Source organism: Nanorana parkeri, unplaced genomic scaffold (genome assembly GCF_000935625.1).
Source record: "Nanorana parkeri isolate BGI_ZX_2015 unplaced genomic scaffold, ASM93562v1 scaffold235, whole genome shotgun sequence".
Classification (NCBI taxonomy): Eukaryota; Metazoa; Chordata; class Amphibia; order Anura; family Dicroglossidae; genus Nanorana; species Nanorana parkeri.
In genome coordinates, this window is record NW_017306503.1 from 503,235 (window position 1) to 523,195 (window position 19,961).

The window sequence follows — 19,961 nt, forward strand, 5'->3', positions numbered from 1 at the left end:
CAAACAGAAAACTGCTCCTGCCAGATACATAGAGAGCTCAGAATGGGGTCTGTCAGGGTGTAGGGAATCATTTCATGTGAATAGGGGAACACTATGCAATTTACTATATTGCTGCAGAGACTGGAGCAATTCCCGATAAATGTGATGCGGTGATATACACAAAGTGCTCTTGAAGTAAAACAATTTAGCATCAGCCTATAAAACTGCTATAAGAGAACAGCAGTGATTGATTTGAATCGGTGAATATATTTACTGCCAATCCCCTGGAATCCATTTAGTCCTAGCCTGAAAAAAAATCACCATCTCTATGTACGTACTAAATAAGATAACATGCAGCTACTGTAACCAAGTCCACCTGACAAAACTGTAACAAGACCACAAATAAAAGGGCACTCCACTTCACTCGCTGCCTAATCACCAAAGCCAAATGCCTTTCATATTTGAAGTTACTGAAACGCTGGCATTCTAGTAGACAATCACCCTTTCATTCGGCACAGATTATATTACAAAATAGGATTACAGAAGAATCCCGGGTAGGTGTATCAGAAAAGGTAGAAATTACTCGCTATAAAGTATCTCTTTAAAATGGTATTTTAAAGGGTCCGAGTGCGTATTCTTTTTATAGGTAGAGATCATTCCAGAGGTATAATCAATTCGGTTTCTAAACCTTACACCTTTAGAAGAACGCAGAGGCTGTCTAAGTCTACATTGACCACGTTCCTCTGTGGTCTCAGGCTTTGTATGCAGCGCATGATTGCTAAAGAGAACGTTGGCAAAGCCTTTAGGAAAAAAAACAGTAAGGTCTCCCCTTAAAATCCATATCAGACCTATTGAACTGTATTTCCCTGAGCAAAGATGATGACTGTGCTGACAGACATTACAAATCAGTATACTGTATACACATCATGAAAATATGTAATGACAAGCAAGTTAAACATCAAAAATGCCCTGACAGTCGCTTTAACTAGTTTTCAGGGATTTAATACACTATAAAAGGGATGAGCTACTTGTCTTATGAGAGTCAGGGAACAGCTGCTTCCGTCAGAGGATTCTGAAACAGGCGACAGTCTCTTCACTTTAAAGATTACTGAACTGAAAAGGACAAGTAGCGCAAATTCCACTGTGCAAAAAACTGAACGCACATGCTGCAAAAATAAGAAATGTGCATCTATTAGTTTTTGCACTGGAGCTTGCAAAGCATTGCAACTGTGATGCGTGTACTGCAGGTAAAATGGACAGGCCCCTGAAGACTAATTCTCCTAGACCAGTGATGGCAAATCTTTTTGAGCCCAAGTGCCCAAACTGGCAAAATCTCCAACTCATTACCTCACGTCTGGTAACTTGCCAGTAGGAGATTTGGACGAGATGGCGCTAGTGTGCGTGCGCCAGCCATGGCAATTTCAGAATCCTCATCGAGTTCTCCAATTCCCATCAGTGCGTCTGCGCGGCTTCACAATCCACGTTGGTGCAACGCAAAGGCAGCCAATCAGAGAGCATCATCTGCTAACAGATTCCATGTGATGCCATCGGGTGGGCATGCAGGTGCAGTAATGCTAAATGGAGGACTTGATACTGCTCTTGGGGGACCGCGCAAGTGCACTGACAGGAGTTGGAGAACTCGACGAGCAGTGTGAAGCCACGCAGGCGCACTGATGGGAATTGGAGAACTCCAACAGGGTTCCGACACTGCCACGGCTGGCGCATGCGCACAAGCACCATCTCAAAATCTCCTACTTGCAAGTCCCGGACGTGACCTAACAAGTTGGAGATCTTGACGAGTTGGCTGTTCCTATATAACCCCGGGCTCCAGGAGCCCCTTTGATAATCCTGGCCTCACGTTCCAGCAGAAAGGGCCACGCGTACCCGCTGTGGCAAGCATGATGTAGGTTCACCACCGCTGCCCTAGCCAAAAATGTTTTAGTTTAGGATAGTGCAGGAAAAGGCTAAAACCAAGTTAGGTTATTTTTTTGCTGTTTTACCACTAGGGAAATCTCACTTCCTGCTCCAGAGACACAACAGGAAGTTAGGGCGTGATCTCCCTCTTAGGTGCGCCTATTGGAAGATTTCCCACTTACCTCTTGTTCTAAGGACCACTCACTTGGGTCAACAAATTTGGATTTACCCTCACTTTACATCTCCGTGACAATGAGGGGTGAATCCCACCCATTGGTACCCGCACAACAAAAACTTGACAGGAGGTCTAACCCTTCATTTCTATCCAAATTTAAAGCGACAGTAAACTCATTAGTTCAATCTTACAAATACATTCAAGTACCCGAAATATTAACAAAAATGTATCTTATGTGTGCATCACTCGGCTGTAGATCCTCAAATCATCTCTGAATTGGTGCGGACACCGTCCTTCCTTCTGGAGGGTGGTTATGTTTGTTCCCCATGGTCCTTGAAAAAAAGATTAACCTAGAGATGCACTTTAAATAGGCTGCATGAAGTCCACTAGTCTAAAACTCCTTTGCAAGTTCAGGGTGAATACTTGCACAGGCTTTTGTGTGCATGACATCGGTTTTAAAAGCTTCAGAATTGGCAGGTGCATATGACCTGCTTGAGCAGCGTTTGAATTTCCATAGAGTTGTATGGGAATGCAAAACCAGCTTGATGGGAACAAAAGCCAGGGGGACACAGACCCTTAAAAGCCCAACTCCGGGCACAGTGAACTTACTAAGATTACAACTGCTGAATACTCTGCTCGTATAAAAGCCACCTTCCATGATAAATACAATCTTAGAAATCCTGCAGATCTTGTTTACATGCTGCTGGAAGTAGAGCTCCCATTGTACTCCCATACCATGTTAGACATAGGTGCTGCAAATCTCATAGACTTCAGCACTAGTCACAGCTCTGCCTCCCTCGTCACCAGGCCATTCACAAAACAGAGCCTGGGCTGTGTGCTTTATGAATAACTAGGAGGAAAAGGGGGCAGAGATGTGACCATAACGCTGGTGTCTAGGACACCTGCAGCGCTTACATCCGAGTGGGCACAGAAGTACAACGGGAGCTCTACTTCCACTTGCAGCTAAACAAAAGATGAATGTGATTGGATAGCATGCATCACAGGAGGTGGATTTTTAATATAAAGTGTCTTCTACTGCTGTAACAAAAATCAATTGTGCCCAGAGGTAGGCTCTAAGCACCCCCCCCCCCCCCCCCAACCAACACCAAAAAAAAAACTGCCAACTACATGGAAAAAATAAAATAAGGCATTTTTCCAAAGCTCTTTCCAATGACAGTTCTGCTGGGCACAGAATGATTTTTGGTTTGGATTCTAGATGCACCTTGAAGAGGGCTGAAGGCATACTTAATTCTCATAGTTGCACTTTAAGCATACAAAGGACCAGATTCTTCCTTACCAAAGCGTGGGTCTAACCGTGGGTCTAGCCACGATGTGGTCTTGTTCTTGTGGTTTATATAGTAAATCTCCCCTTCTTGAGTGATGGCCTGCTCCCACCCATCTGGCAAGGGACCTGTAAAAACAAAAAACGAAGGGTTTACAACCACCACCAACTTTTTGCATCGTGACTGACATGCAAATATTTGTTCATTTTACTGCTGAAAAGACCAATGTGATCTTAAAAAGGAAACAGGTCACCAAAGCAGACCAGTCACATTGCACCCAACCCAAATGCAAAAAGCAGTCTGTAGCTGCAGATCTGGCGGTTTTTAAAATCACATTTTTTTTATTTTCTGGTGGGGGTTGTCATCTAACTTCTCTAGTTGCCCCTGGCCTGTGACTTGTGAATGAGGTTCTACAAAGATGACTTGGGCAAGAGTGTCAGGAACAGATTAGCATCTCCAAAACCCATCCTTGAAAGTCTCGAATATCAACATATGTAGCTTAAAGGGGATCTATGGTAAAAAACTAAAAACAAATCTGTATTTCTATATTGAACTTTCATAAGTTCTATCCCACTCCTAATAACTAGATCCATCCATATGTTTATAAACTTACTTACTGAAGATGCCCACAAGATGTACTTCCTCAATGCCCTGAATCCATTTCACTCAGCCCCTCCTTGTGTCACAGCTCTTACAGAGCCTGCCCTCTGTACCACTCAACATCATCATTGCTTGCGGGAAGCAATGCATGATGGGATATATAGCCCTGAGAAATCAAGATTGCATCACACCAAGCAGCAGGGAAAGAGACGTAAAGCACACTGGGAATCCAGGAAGTTGATGAAAGTGATGGGCAGACGGAAAAGGCAGAAGTAAGCTTTGGATTGTATTATCACAAACAACTCCAGTATGTGTTCCTATTACAATGCTGATGTTAAAACACGAGAGGATATGCTGGGACTTTACAACTTTAATTGCAATGCGGAGACACTAAAATCTATGGGTGTGAAATTAGGATACCTGCAAAACAAGAACGGTCGGTGGTTAGTATAGGTTGGGGAACACTTCCAGATCTATTCCAATTAGTAATGTCAGCAAAACTTCAGGTATCTGGTATAAAATATCTACCCAAACTAAGTGTTCTATGAGGAGGTTCTTCTCAGTGAAAAACAACATTGTTTTTAAAAAGTGTACAGTGCATTTCCACTTTAAACGCGACTAAAATCCGATCTAGCTTCACATACAATTGTGGCCATTAAACGAGCACTATTCACGGCATCAAGGTTGGTGGGGCGTAGGTATATCTCCGCTTCTCCCCCTACACTGGAGTTATGGCTTAGAGAAATGGATAAGATGGTGGGCTATGAACGTGTCACTTTACAGCAGAGAGGTAATATGAAAACATTTGAGTCTATGTGGTCCAACTGGCTGTCCTCTCGAGGAGGGGAGGCGCCTGAGTAAGCACCCTGTATGTGTACTACCCTCAGGGGGGTACTCGATATGCCTGTCACACTAATATTGTACCAGTAGGTGTGAGGAGTGAGGGGTATTGAGTGTACAAGATATTTGTGCCGTTGGGCGTGTGGCTATTGTCATTTAAAAGTGCAACTCCTTTGTACCCTTTTTTTTTTCTCTCTCTCTCGTATGTTTGTTATGTTTTTGTCTGTTTTTTGAAAAATCAATAAAAACTATCTGATTTAAAAAAAAAAATCCGATCTAGCTTCCCCCTAAAATGCTAAGAATGGGGCTGTAAGGACGTTCTGCTTACGCTAATGAACCCTGTCCACAACTGATGAGATCTACCAGCACAGTGCAAACTAGATTCGAACACCAGGGTGTTAACAAAGGGTTAAAGTTGGATGTAAATGGACACGTGTCCATTCACATCAGATTACCCCGGATCCGGCACAATCATGTCCACCAAAACAGATCTCAGTTCTGTTTGTTTTCCAGACCTGGCCAGAGTCGGGGGTAACTGGATGTAAATGGACGCAGGCCCATTCAGATCCGGCTGCCCATAACCTTGGGCGTTAAGCTGGCCATACACTGTTCTATTTTTTTTCGTTCAGCTGGCGGGTTAAACAAAAAATGGAACAGATTCCTCTATTAAAGCTTACCAGCATTGATCGAAGAATCCTCGCTGCTTCCTTTGCAGGCTCCGTCCATTCAAAGAATTTCTGACCAGCAACTTCGGTCAGCTGATCAAGGGATCCTGGACGAAACGGTCCCGATTGTGGCACCCACTGCGTGAATTTAGTCTGATTCCTGAAGAACCAGCCGAATTTTGCATAATTTATGGCCGGCTTTGGGCTAATTCAATTTGGAAATAAAAGTCAGATCTCGAAGAAGTGGAGGTGAGCAAAGGAAGCATATAGCAAAGAACGCTGCATTTAATGCTGACCTTTACCCCCTTTGACTAAAAATCACACCAGTATACAGCTCTGCATGCCGATATGAAACCACCTTACATTCATTACCTAAACAAACATTTTTATTTTATTTACAAATATTGTTTTTCCATTTCCTGGTCCAGTTCTGGCACAAATTATGTAACTGTGCCCAAGCATTGCATCCTGGAAGGTTACATCAGCAGAGCATTACTGGGAAATCTCATCTGTAATCTCCCGAGATCTCAGGAAAAGGCATATTCATCCCCAAAGAGGATGTACATGGTCACATGTGTCAGAGTTCCAGGAAGTTGCAATTACAAATGTTTAGGCATTCTCTTGCTTATTTCTTTTGTTTGTATTGGTATGACACAAAAAAGTGAAAAAAACAAAACAAAAAAAAGGCAAATCTGACACATTCCACGCAAAACTCCAAAAATGGACTGGACAAAATTATTGGCACCCTCAATTAATATTTGGTAGCACAGCCCTTGGAATAAATAACTGAAATCAATGGCTTCCGGTAACCATCAATGAGTCTCTTACACCTCTCTACAGGAGTTTTGGAGCACTCTTCTTTCTCCAACTGCTCCAGGTCTCTCGGATTGGAAGGGTTCATTTTCCCTACTGCTGTTTTGAGATCTCTCCACAGGTGCTCTATGGGATTCAGATCTGGGCTCGTTGCTGGCCAGTCCAGTTCTCTCCAGCGCTTTGTCTGAAACCATTTCTGGGTGCTTTATGATGTGTGCTTTGGGTCATTGCCCCGCTGTAAGACCCATGACCTCTGATGGAGACCCAACTTTCTGACACTGGGCCCTACATTGTACCCCAGTATTCTCTGGTAGTCTTTAGATTTCATAATGCCATGCACACAGCCAAGACATCCAGTGCCTGAAGCAGCAAAGCAAAACATCAGTGAACCTCCACCATGTGTGACTGTAGGGACTGTACTTTGTTCTTTGAAGGTCTCATTTCTTTTTCTGAAAACAGTAGAATGACGGGCTGCACCAACAAGCTGTCATTTTGTTTTGTCAAAAACCTGTTAATTTTGTGTCATACCAATACAAACAAAAGAAATAAACACGAGAATGCTGAAACATTTGTCATTGCAACAATTTTCTACGCGAAGTGGTGCATTATCTGACAGAAATGCAGGGGGACTGTATAGGTATGTATGGGGGGGGGGTTTTTATATTTGGCGTGCAAATCTTTAAACAAAGAACACAATAAAGAAAACGCAAACCTCAGCTGGCATGTTCAGGTTTGCGTGGGATAGGTATTCAATAATGGCTCCAGGCCTCATGTTTGAATAGTGTGGTAAAAGGTATAGGATTGAGTTGTTCCTAACAACCAAAAAAACTTCCTTGATTTATTTACAACCATGGAGTAAAAATAACAAAGTGAAGATGACGGGTTGCTACACGCAGCAAGAAGACTTCCATACCTCAGACCCTTTGTTGGCCTTTTATGTGAGGGAAGCAGTACAGCTAAATGGTGGAGGGTAGAGCTAAATGGTGCTGGATGTCCTCTACCCAGGAAATGAGGCGAGCTCTAGCAGACAGCTGTAATGCACACTTTCAGAAGCTCGCGGTGTGCAGTTAGGTCAGCATAAGCAAATTCCGTACAACTCTGCAAGACTAAAAGTAAGGCTGGGGTTCAGCTTTAATGTTACGGTCCCTGAATGTATTAATTTGACTTTTGAATTGAGCAGATAAGGTTTAGAACCGGTCAGGTTTTTATGGCTCTGCTGAGTCAATAGCAAGTCTTGTACATGTGCTGTCCCGGGTACACAAGAGCATGCGTGCTGGCATAGTCCTGGCATAGTACGTTTGCCTCCCATAGCTTGTAAACATGAGCTACAGGGCGCCGTGCTGACTCAGAGTGTGCCTGCAGTTCCGGTATCAGTCTTGCTGACATGTCCCCCCTGGCCCGCCCTGCTCAGCTTGATTGACAGCTGCTCCTCGGAGGAGGAGTCAGCTTCCTTGACAGATGCGCAGTAACACATTCAAGGCTCATGCACACAGGCGTATGGTGCCAGCAAGATCCTACATACAAACTTGTCTGTACTGCACCTGAGATCATATGGACATACCCCTTGTATAAGCCGAGATGGGCCACCCATGCCCAGGGCCTACATATAAACAATTTGTAATAGTGGGCAGAGCTTGCTCATTATACACTATGCCCTCAGACATTCTGCACGTGTGCCCCCACTGTGTGAATTACACATTCATGGGGAGATGTGATCATCAATAGTATGTAATCAGCGGCGGCACCACTGCCTACACCATTGCTGATAGTTACATATTGGCCCTGAGCAGTGGTGGCGGTCAATAGGGATGGACCCTGTACACATCATCTTCTCATAGTAAGCTGGAGACATCACATGCTACACACCCATAGGTCAGCCCTCCCTTAGTGATTGACAGCAGCTCCCATCAGGAGACAAGCACTCTGTTCTACGTCCCCCCTCCCCCCCGAGACCTCAATGATATGGCACTCAAATGGTCATGTGACTGCTTCTAAACTAAATAACAGTATTTTTTTTTTACTCCTATGGATATGGTTAGTGGAAAGGGGATCACATATACTAACAGGAACCTGTCTGGTTACAGCAGGGGTGGGCCAACTGTGGCCCTCCAGCTTTCGTGAAACTACAAATCCCATTAGGCATTGCAATAACAACAGCCACGACTTCTAGAGCAAGATAGGATTTGTAGTTTCATCACAGCTGGAGGGCCACAGTTTGTCCACCTTTGGGGTACTCAGATAGATTTCATTTTCAACTTGATATTTAGCCCTCATTCACACGAGTAACAGCCAGCCCGTACAGACCCGTGCTGCGTGCACAGCTGTATTGGGTTGCTTCGGGGAAGGACAGGTGCTGCGTGTAATTAGTACGCAGCCCCCGTCATTCTCACTTGGAGTACGCGGCCCTTATGCTCACCCGAACTGCACATCCGTACGGGTGCACGTGACCCTGCTCGGACGCAGACAGGATCCATCCTGTCAGCGTATGAGTACGGACACCTGCACAGACCTGCAGTTGGGGTGAGCGTAGGGCCGCGTACTCCAAGTGAGGACAGGGGCTGCGTACTAATTACACGCAGCACCTGTCCTTCCCAAGAGCGGCCCGATACGGCTGTGCACGCAGCACGGATCTGTACGGGCCGGCTGTTACTAGCAGTGAATTAAGGCTTAAGGTGCAGGCTATGGGGTGCTAACTTGCGAATCGCTGACCAAGGACAAGCTGGTGAATGTCACATCCTACAGCCTGATATACACATGCTTGTACTGGGTCAGAGCCTATTAGGTATTGAAGGATAAAGGGGACAGAGCTGCAATTTGAACAAACAAGTAATGACCGCTCCTAGATTACTATTCAGTTCATTCACTGCTCAGTGTAACTAATGGTGGATTCCACCTATCCCGCGCCTCCTTTCATTCTGTAACCTGCAGTGGTAATATGAAGGCTGGAACCAGAAGGCGGCAAAGCCATCCGAGGAGGAGATAACCAGTCACAGAGCAAGAAATGCTTCAAATACGGACTGAAACTATGGCTGTCATTTGAAACCAAGTGCTTTTCTCTGAATTAGAAGTGAACTTTAAGCAGCGATATTTACCACCTCTGTGCCAGAGGTCACCGAGACGGATTTTTACTACAAACATGCGTTTCCTGTGCAAGGTAAAAATCTGTGCAAACAAATCTATATGGAACCAATGAAAACAAACATGAATTTATGGCTGACACCATGTGACCGCCAGCCAACCATGGGCATGGCAATTTATCACCAGTGGGAATGAAAGAGGACCCAAGCTCAAAGCTTTAGCCACTTGCTGTCTGGAGAAATTTCTTACTATTTACACACACACACACACACACACACACACACACTAAAATCTGAATTTCTGGCTACAAAACAGCTTCAAATCCCCCAAACAAGGGTATATGTTCTGAAAGCAGAGGCCCTGTAGAATAAAAAAATGCTAGTTGCAATTTTGTATGTCATACGGTATTTGTGCAAATGTTTATCAAATCAGTATTTTTAGGATGAAATACACGAAAATGAAATTTAGTGCAGAGAAACAGAATCTATTACCCAATTTTTTGGTGGAATATAAAAGACGGGGTCACGTCGGGTAAATAGATACCAAACATGACAAGCCTTTAAATTGCATACGCCAGTGAAAACGCATAAAACTACTGTACCCAAAATTTCCCATAGGCGACGCTTTAAAAGCTTTTACGACTCATCAGTTTAGTGTTACCAGTGATTAATGAACCTAAAATTATTGCTCACGCTCCGACGTTCGCTGCGATATATATCATCTGTGGCGCAATTTTCATTTTTGCACGAAGGCGCACGCGGCACCTGCTTGCGCTTGTATGTGTGTGTACGTAGGGATGGGGGACTTTAAAAAATTTTAAATGCAAGAAAAAACTTACTCTTAACTTTATTGCCATCACATAGAGGCTAACAAGCCCCTCATGTAATAGCAAATATAATGTGACAGGTCCTCTTTATGGAGATATCAGGGGTCTGGTAGATCCCTAATGTCACCTAGGGACCCCAAAGAAGCTGATGAAGCAGAGATCTGCTTCACCACCCAATTACATGCCCAGTTCCCAGAAAGGAAAGGAAAGAAAGTAGTGCCTACAAAGAACTTCCTGTGAGGGTGGAAGCAATTCTCCATTACCTCCCCCGAATAAGCAAGATGGGACATGGATATTATGAAAAATGGAAAGAGCAAAAAGGTATCAGATTTACAAGCATTGAATTGGACTTTTTTTTTTTTTTTTTTTTAAATACACGCACACGCACACCCGGGGCTGCAACTAATGATTATTTTTATAATCGAATAGTTGACCAGCTTTTGCAAATAATCGGATAAAAAAACAAAACCATTGTTAATTAAAAATAACATACACAAATGCAAACAAAGTTTCAGAGTAAAACTGCATGCACAATTTTTTTTTTGCAATCACACTGCACTTGAACGCATGGCATTGAGATACCGTGCGTTCCAGTGCGGGTGATCACACTGTGGGTGGGAGGTACGTTTGGGGTGCCATTGAAATGAATGGCACTGCAACGCCCCTCCCTCAGGAGAATTTGTCAGGCCATAACCCAAGATGACTTTTTTCCACCTTTATTAAAAAAAAAAAAATCAATAATTGTACTGTAAGCACATGGCGCTTGAATAGCTTCAGCCCGGGAATGACAGCAGCCAGTGGGAAGATTCCACAGACGGCAGCTGAATGTAAATACAGCAGGTAGTGGGCGGGTGCAATAGCAAACCTGCTATTGGCCATTTCACATTGCAATAGCTAATAGACTGGCTATTGCTCCCGCCCAGTGCTTGCTGTGCCCTCCTCCCAGTGTGGAGGAGAGAGCTACGGTATCCAACCAACTAACTAAGCCATTTTTTTTAAATGTATTTTATTGTTTATCCGATTAACCGATTAATCGAACTTAATAATCGGCTAACTAATCGATTTTGAAAATAATCGTTAGCTGCAGCTCTAATGAGAATAGTTGGCAACTATTCTCATGATCGATTATTGATGAATAGGTTGCAGCCCTATCTCCAAGTTTATACTCATTCAACCTCTCACACCATTTTCTCCACCTCGAGGACAGGTAGACCGTTTCTGTGGGATTTCTACACATGAGTGCATCACAAACATACAGATACAGGACGATGTGACTACAAACCTGTTGGGTTCATAAGGTTTGGCTGCACTGGGGGGCTGGTGGGAGCAGAGACATTCATCTGTGACAACATTGCTTTCCGAGGGTCTTGCCATGTGGTGGTCTGTTCAATATGGCTGAAAAGGGAAAGAAAATATAGCATTAGATGTGCGTTACGGAATTATGCTGAAACCATTATAGGTGGTAACTATATCCTAATATAGAGGGAGCGTGTACAGAGCTCACCTCTCAGCAGCAACAAGAGATCAAGAGAGTGCCGTGTATCCAGAAAACATGGCAACTGCACTTCAGTCAGATAACATATTCATTCGATGTTTAAAGTAGAACTCTACCCGCAGTGTATTTTTACCAAGCAGTGTTTAATTCCCGACCAGGTACCAATCGAATGAAAACTTTAAATAAAGTGGTACGCTGCAACAGCCACCCTGTCCCCAGTGGAAAAAGTTGACCCTGATGCCCCCTGTAAATGAAGAGGCAGTCACTGCTGCAGATTCTTCTGGGTATGTCCAAGAGCGAGCCCCGGCTGAGCCCTGTAGTTCCTCCCACTGACCGGATATCACTGCAGCACACAGCGGTAATGTAGGAGGTTGATGGGAGAAACTACAGCACCCAGCAAAGAACCCATAACCGTGGCACTTGAAAGTGTGGCACCGGAGTTCTGCTACCGAGTTCTTAACACACCACCCACTCGCAAAAAAATAATCCGATATTCTTCATCTTTTAGGGGGGGGGGGGGTTCTGCTTTAATATTTTGCACCTGGTGACAGGGTCACTTTAAAAATGAATGGCATTAAAAGGTAATTGGTGCAAGCATGATATTAACTCCATAAATCTGACATGTTTGACAGCTAGCTGGCATGAGGATCTGCCCGCTCCTACGTTTTGTGCCAAATAAATGTAATCTTGTCAGCTCAGGGAACACCCAACATAAGTGTACATATTACTGTATGTAAATAGGATCAGGCTCCAAGTCTTACACGGGCACACCCCGCCCCGGAAACGCACACTATGCATGTGTAGGGTGCTCCGTGAACTCCCAACGCAGAGCCCAGCCCTACAGTTACACATCCAGCAACACCTTTATATTTATATAGAGCCCTTTACAAAGCAACACCAGGACCACAGCTGTTTGGACCTAACCGCACATAGGGAGATTACCTGCAGTTAGGGACAGATCACCTCTGGACACAAGCTATTGGCATCCACATCACCCGGCACAAAGGCTGGATTCACACCTAGGCGACAGCGTTTTTGATGCACTTTTTGTGCGGTTTTGATGCACATAAATTAAATTGCGCGTTTGTCAACAAATTGTAGCTCATTGATGTTAAAGAGCAAACGTGCATAAAACGCGCAAATATACAGCAAACGCACGTGTGAACGGCCATAGAAATGAATGGGATTTTTTGGGGGGCATATATTTAGCGTTTTTTTAGGGTAGAAAAGGTGCTACAAAACGTTCAGTGTGAACCAGGCCTAACTGCAGGTAGCCATTTGCAATTACAGCACAACACAATTCCTGTTGAATTGGCCAAAATTCAAGCCATGTGTGGACCTGTCAGCCCATCCATCTTGACAACAACAAAGGAGCTGGGTGGATTGTTGGTCAAGCAGAGACTGACTCTCTGAATACAGCAGCGGGCAGTGCACATTCCTCCATCCATGCAGTAAATGCTCTGCTGAGAAGACTGTACCCAGTGACCAGTTATCCGGATAGGGAATCCCGCCAGAATCCCATTCGAAAACTGGCCAGCCCTCTGCTTAGACTTTGCAGTGGGTTTCCTCAGCAGTACAGAATGGGAATTGCATCAGCCAGAACCTGTAATCTTGCACAGCTTTCAAATCCAATCTGCGCCATATTTAGGAGATTCAGTACCAGCCGGAGCTACCTCCCACAATACAGAGCCAGCTCCGAATATTCATCACACACAGAAATCACATCCAGCTTAACTTGTATCTAAACCCAAAATAAAAATGTACCAGTACTTTACCAGTTCCTACATGTGGTGGCTGCATTCGTTTTCTTTATTCCCTTTCCTCACCTGGTGATCCGGCCAGTAAGTCTTATTTTTCAGCGGCCTTTGCCTGGCAAAGCTGACCAACAAAACTGGCAAATCAAGGATTGAGGGCTGGTGCAGACTTGTGCCATCCCGGGACGCGCCTCCCTATTGATTTCAATGGGATTACATCCAAGCAGCAGATCGCTGGAAAAAGGTGCATGTACCCTTTTTTTGCGACACGCCACGTGTGTTTCTTTAACCATATCGTGCGCGACTGCACGCGGGGAATCGCGCAATCTGCTTGTTGCCATTAGAAAATAATGGCATCGCCAGTGTGATTCCGTGACCATCCGTGCAGTTTTGTGTACAATATCCACGCGGTCACAGATCACCCAGCTGTGAACCTGGCCTGAGACACAATTGACAGGGGTCAGCTCTTATTTATGTAAAGCGTTTATCTCAAAAGGGGGGAAAAAACGGTCGCTGTAACTGCTTCAAAAGTGTTATCGGGAGTTGAGATTTAAATTTGTTAGTCTGGTCCATCTAAATCTGATAGAGCATCTAATACTACCCCCTCCACAGGGTGACAACACTGCTGTCCAAGGGTGGCGCCACTGCTCCTTCATATAGAAGAGCCACCCTTAAGCCGGCCATACACATACTGTATAGATTATCTGCAGATTTTCTATGGTCAGATGGAAAAAGTGCAACAGATTCCTCCATCTACGCTAAACTGTGTGGATGGAGGAATCTACCACTGGGCCAAGCTTCAGTATCTTACTAGTTGGCCCCTCTGGCTCTCAATACCTGAACAATGCCTGCATCCAATCAGATTGTTTAGGTGTTTTGACAGCCAGTGGGGCCAACGAGCAAGATGCTGAAGCTTGGCCCAGCGGGAGATTCCATCATCCACACAGTGTAGCGTAGATGGGGGAATCTGCATCACTTTTTCCATCTGACCATAGGAAATCTGCAGATAATCTACAGGTGTATGGCCAGCTTAAGACAGGAAGTGAAAACAAAAGGAAAGAGAAAACCAATGCAGCCGCCTCATTGAAAGATTGGTAAGCTGTAACATATTACATTTTTGTTTTGGGGTTTAGATATGCTTTAAGCTCAGAAATGTTGATTACCACTTCATAGCAAATAGGAAAAGACAAGCAGATTTTGTTACAATACAAACCTCATTGCCTAGTGACACTAAACTCAGGAATTAAACCTTAACTGCTTGAGGAACACCTAAGAAAAGGGAGAAAAAAGACGACGGCATCCTGAAGCGGTTACACCAAACTCACGGCTGCTGCAGCACATTACCTATTTAAAGGAGAACTATGAGGTGAGTGCTTTTCACTCACCTCATAGTTCTAGCCGACTTGTGACAATGAGACTGTCACAGGTCGGCTCAGTAGATGGGGAAGTAAGCAAACACATACCGGCGTTCGCTCACTTCTCGATCCCCCCCCTCCCCAGCGCTGACTGGCGGAACGTACGGGGGAGGGGGCGGGTACAGATAGGCAGACCCAGCTATCACTCACGCAGCTGGGCGGATCCAGACATAATTGTCTCAGTATACCGCGAGCTACAGTATACTGAGCCTAGGGTGCCGGGAGGACGCTAGTTTGTGTGCTCCCGTTACACTTCGGAGAACTATGGGGGAAAAGCCCTGACCCCATAGTTCTCCTTTAAACAGCCGGCGATGGCAGTTACATACAAGAGCCGACGAAACACTGGTATGGTGCAGGGGAGCGTGCGTTTAGCGTCATTTTAATGAAGCTATCATGAGAAACAGATGCGGGTGATTGGGCAGACTTGTGAGCCCAAATGAAAATGTGAAATAGAGAGTCCAACCGCACTCCTGACCGTGAAGCCCCATATAATTTGGGGGGGTGCTGAAGTGGCCGCGGATGGAACCGCCAAATACTTGCAAAACAGAAAAAATGGTCACCAGCACTTCCAAGTTTTCTTCCCAAATCCTTTTATACATTCTTGCAGGTCATATCACCATGCGTGGCAACGTTTTCGGGACCTGTCCGGTCCCTTCATCAGGCAAACAAAAGTGACCGGTTCCGAAACGTTGCCACGCATGGTGATAACCTGCAAGAATGAATAAAAGGACTTCATTTGGAAGAAAACTTGGAGTGCCGGTGACCATTTTTTCTGTTTTGCAAATAAAATGTCAGGTGGTGTCATGTGTGTGCTGGAGCACCAGCTATGCAAAAATCCCATCACCTTCACCCCACTGCCTCACAGGGGGTCACCAAAAATAAGAGATAATAGAAGAAAGTGTATTGCATGTTCCTGCCTATACCAGGCATATATATGGACCAGAATGACTCTGTGAAGATCCACTACACTCTCCTGTTAAATTTCCCATTCAAAACACTGCAAACCGACGGGCCTGCCTGCCCGCCCAGCTGGGTCACTCCAGTTACTGGAGCTGGGCCGCTCTATCGTACTAGGGAAGGAGTAGAAAGAAAACAGTGACGGGAATGACAAGAACTGGGCTTTGTACAAAATTACCAGAAGCAGATCATCTTCTGAAAATATAAGATTATGAGGCAATGATTCACAGGCCCGGTCACCTTAAATAGCTTCCTTGTTCAGGATGGGTGAGCAACGCATCCAGTCTTAAAAGGTATACTGAAAAAACCCTACGAATATTGACTTGGTAAATAAAAGCTTCCTTATCCCCGTCCTCCCTTCTGGGACAAAGTGACTCTGTGGACACAGCTAAACATATGGAGTAAACACTGGGCCAGAATGAGTCAGTGTGCTCCCAACCCGACACCACCGGCTTAAAACACATACAAAACGGCACAGCTTCTCCACAGCAGCTTTATGTTCTGTATGGAACAAAGCACAGGCCGGCCTTCATAGGAAACCTACTGACCCCTGTGCAGAACACATGGGCCATGAGGTAACATGTTCCAGCATGAAGCTGCAGCGATTTCCATTCCACAAGGGAACCGATGAGCCTCATGTATGAAACCGCAATCATTTTTTTCTAAGAGAAGAGTTATTTTAGAGTTTTCGGTTTTGCTCCTAAAAAGGTACAGTAGTGTTGGCCAAGCTCTTTGGTCGAGGTAACCCAGCAATGGTCAGACAGATGCCTGGGTACCGCTTATGTATACATGGCCAGAAATTAAAAATCGCTTCAGCATTAGTTGCCTTACCAAAAATGCTGAAATTGTATTATTTCCAGTTGTTAAAAAAAAAAAGTGATAAAATAGTAAAATATAATAAAATAAAAATATATATTCATAATATAATAAAAACAAAGTCTCCAATTCGCACAGGAACACAAGGATTGGACAGTCGAGCATTGGAAAAAAGTCATGTGGTCCGATGAATCACGTTTCCAGTTGCATCATGCAGATGGCAGAGTGAGAATTTGGAGGGGAAAGCGTGCACCCCGCATGCATGAGTACAACCCTTCAAGCTGGTGGGGGCAGTGTTAGCCCTCGTTCACCCCTAGGCGTATTGCATAAGCGCGTCTGTCGCGATCCGCGGTAAAAAAGTTGCGCGATTCCGAAGGCTACTTGGCTGTATCCCAATGGAAAACGCCCTACAAAACGGCCCAAAGTAGTACCTGGACCTTTTCAGGCGTGGGCCGTTTTGTAGGGCGTTAGGGACGGGCGGAAATACGGCAAGGTGGGAACGAGACCATTGAATACAATGCAATTTATTTTTTTGACCGTTTTGTAGAGCGTTCATCGAGCGTAGAACGCGCTACAAAACGGTCAGGTGTGAACGAGGGCTTATGGTTTGGGGCATGTTTTCCTGGCATGATTTGGGCCCTTTAATTTGTGTGAAACAACATCTGAATAGCACAACATACCAAAGTATCGTTGCTGATCCAAGTTAATCCTATCATGTTGATGGCGTATCCCAATGGAGATGGCTTCTTCCAACAAGACAATGAACAATGCCACAGTGCTCGTATTGTGCAGGAGTGGTTTCAAGAACAGGGAGACTTTACCTTGCTTAGGTGGCCCCAACAATCACCAGATCTCAATCCAATTGAGCATTTGTGGGACGAAGTTGAAAGAGCCATCAGGCAGCTGGTTCCACAACCATCAAATCTCACAGAACTGGACAGTGCTATTCATCAGGCATGGTGTCAGATTCCTCGCATCACCTTTCAACATCTCGTGGAGTCAATGCCAAGAAGAATCACCGCAGTATTGAAGGCAAAAGGTGGCCCAACCAAGTACTGATGGGGTGGTCATAATAATCTGGCCACTCAGTGTATATACACACACATTATATTACATATAAACATATGAATACATACATATAAACATACATACACACTCTAAGTAATATAGACTCATTATTTTTGTAAAGCTTAATAAATCATGAAACTGATTTCACAGAGCAAAATTGGTTTTCGCAATAGCCTGGCAGTTGCAATTTCCTTTCAGACTGTCTCTTGCTAACTGGAACACTGTACGCAGCAGCAAGAGGGGGCTGTAGCACTCCTCTAACTAAGCTGTGGGTGTAATTTGAGCTACAGCTGGGAAAACAGAACTTTTTCAGCAAAGCAGTGAAGCCTAACCCAGACTATATGTGGGGGAAAAAAGTCTAAATTGCCACCTGCTAATTGGAAATCAGATATAAAAAACATTCCTATGAAATCCTTTTCATTTGTCATACAAAAATTATTTTAAAATGGAATTTTTTAGTCCCTAACATAACTACAGATTCTACTGTAGTAATCTCCTCCGAGTAGAGGAGGGGTGGGGGAGCGGAGCAATTTGGGGCTGTGTATGCGGTCTGTGGGGCCCAGTCTCCCCAACGCTGTTAGTCAGCACTACCGTCTCCTTCATCCAGCGTTGTCAGATAGCAGTGGAGAGAGGAGGGGACAAGCTTTCTGACAACAATGCTGCTCACCAACTACTGCACAAATTTTAATGGGCACAAGTGCAATGTGCACGGAGTCCCCTGGTAGATTTGGTGTACAATATATAGAACACGGTTTTCAATACAGAGATAACTAGACATGCTTTAAGGGGACCCTTCTATTAAGGAAGGAGGTCCTCTCCTCCCCATTATAAAGTATTACACCAGTTCCTGCCTGTGGTGCCTAGGCGAGGGTGACATCACTATCCTCCCAGCGAGATTGGGACTGGGATATTGAGCAAAGTCTGGGATCGCAACAGGAATCCTGACGTATCAAGGAGACCTTGCTATTCATGATGTGGTAGGAACCCCGACACGTTAAGGAGACCTTGCTATTCATGATGTGGTAAGAACCCCGACACGTTAAGGAGACCTTGCTATTTATGATGATGGAGGAACCCCGACATGTTAAGCAGACCTTTCTATTTATGATGGAGGAACCCCATGTTAAGAAGACCTTGCTATTTATGATGGGGTAGGAAGCCCGACATGTTAAGGAGACCTTGCTATTCATGATGAGGGAGGTACCCCGACATGTTAAGGAGACCTTGCTATTTATGATGAGGGAGGAACCCCAACATGTTAAGGAGACCTTGCTATTCATGATGAGGGAGGCACCATGACACATTAAAGGAGACCTTGCTATTTATGATGGGGGAAGAACCCCAACATATTAATACGACCATGCTTTTAACAGCAAGGTAGAGTGAAGATCTGTAAGAGACAATGCGCATGTGTATACAAGACATACGTAGTTATATGTACATACACAGCACTGTACAAGGATACAAGCACTCCATTACATCACCATTACAGTCAATGTTATGACGGCAGTCCTGGAACAAGCGGAGAATGCCACATGTTGCTGGTCATTCCAGCACAGACTCCTCAGCGAACAGTGGTCCCCAGAGGATCTGACTCAGCAGTTGCTTACATGAAGCAAACCATTTGCTCTTTGTTGCTTTTCTTTTCTACTCTGCTGAACAAAGCCAGCGCTGACCTCCCTGCTATTAGTGCACAAGAGGAACAGCTCTCCTTTTGAGAGGCCCCCCCTGTGAAGGTCACAGAGACCAGCTTGGAAAGCCTTGATGCCTGATTTCCTTGTGACGCCAGTGGATGGCTTCCATGCAGTTCAGCAGATCTCCAGCACTTACTCTCCTGCTAGTCCTGAGCCCAGTCATGGATACGGACACAAAGGAACCTTAAAGTGAACATGATCATACAAATGTCTGATTGGGAAGAGATCTATCTCTAATGTTACTTTGCACAATAATTTTACACTTTCCATTTCACTATATTGCACACCACACTTTTTTTTTTGTCATTTTTACTTCCACCGCTTCAAGCTTGCTCCTGTGATGGACTGCAATCTCAATACAAACTAGTAGTCACATCACTGGAGCCATTTTTTAAAATGTATTTTATTTTTTATCCGATTAATCGAACTTAATACATCGGCTATCTAATCGATTTTGAAAATAATCGTTAGCTGCAGCTCTAGATGTGATGTAATCTCCATTTCTCAAAACTACACAAGGAAGTGCAATGAGGAAGTACATCCTATGGGCAGCTTCAGTAAGCAAGTTTACAAACATCTAGATCAATAT

General features: G+C 44.5%; 1 protein-coding gene across 1 annotated transcript in view; it reads right to left on the reverse strand.

Annotated features, from left to right (window-relative positions):
* The window catches only part of YAP1 (Yes associated protein 1), a 78,542-nt gene that overhangs the window by 12,801 nt on the left and 45,780 nt on the right, over window positions 1-19,961 (reverse strand). The window contains exons 3-4 of the mRNA XM_018556354.1: window positions 11,456-11,568; window positions 3,366-3,479 (exon numbers count right to left, since the gene is read on the reverse strand). Coding sequence (XP_018411856.1) covers window positions 3,366-3,479; window positions 11,456-11,568 — 227 coding nt within the window. The remainder of the gene's footprint in view (window positions 1-3,365; window positions 3,480-11,455; window positions 11,569-19,961) is intronic.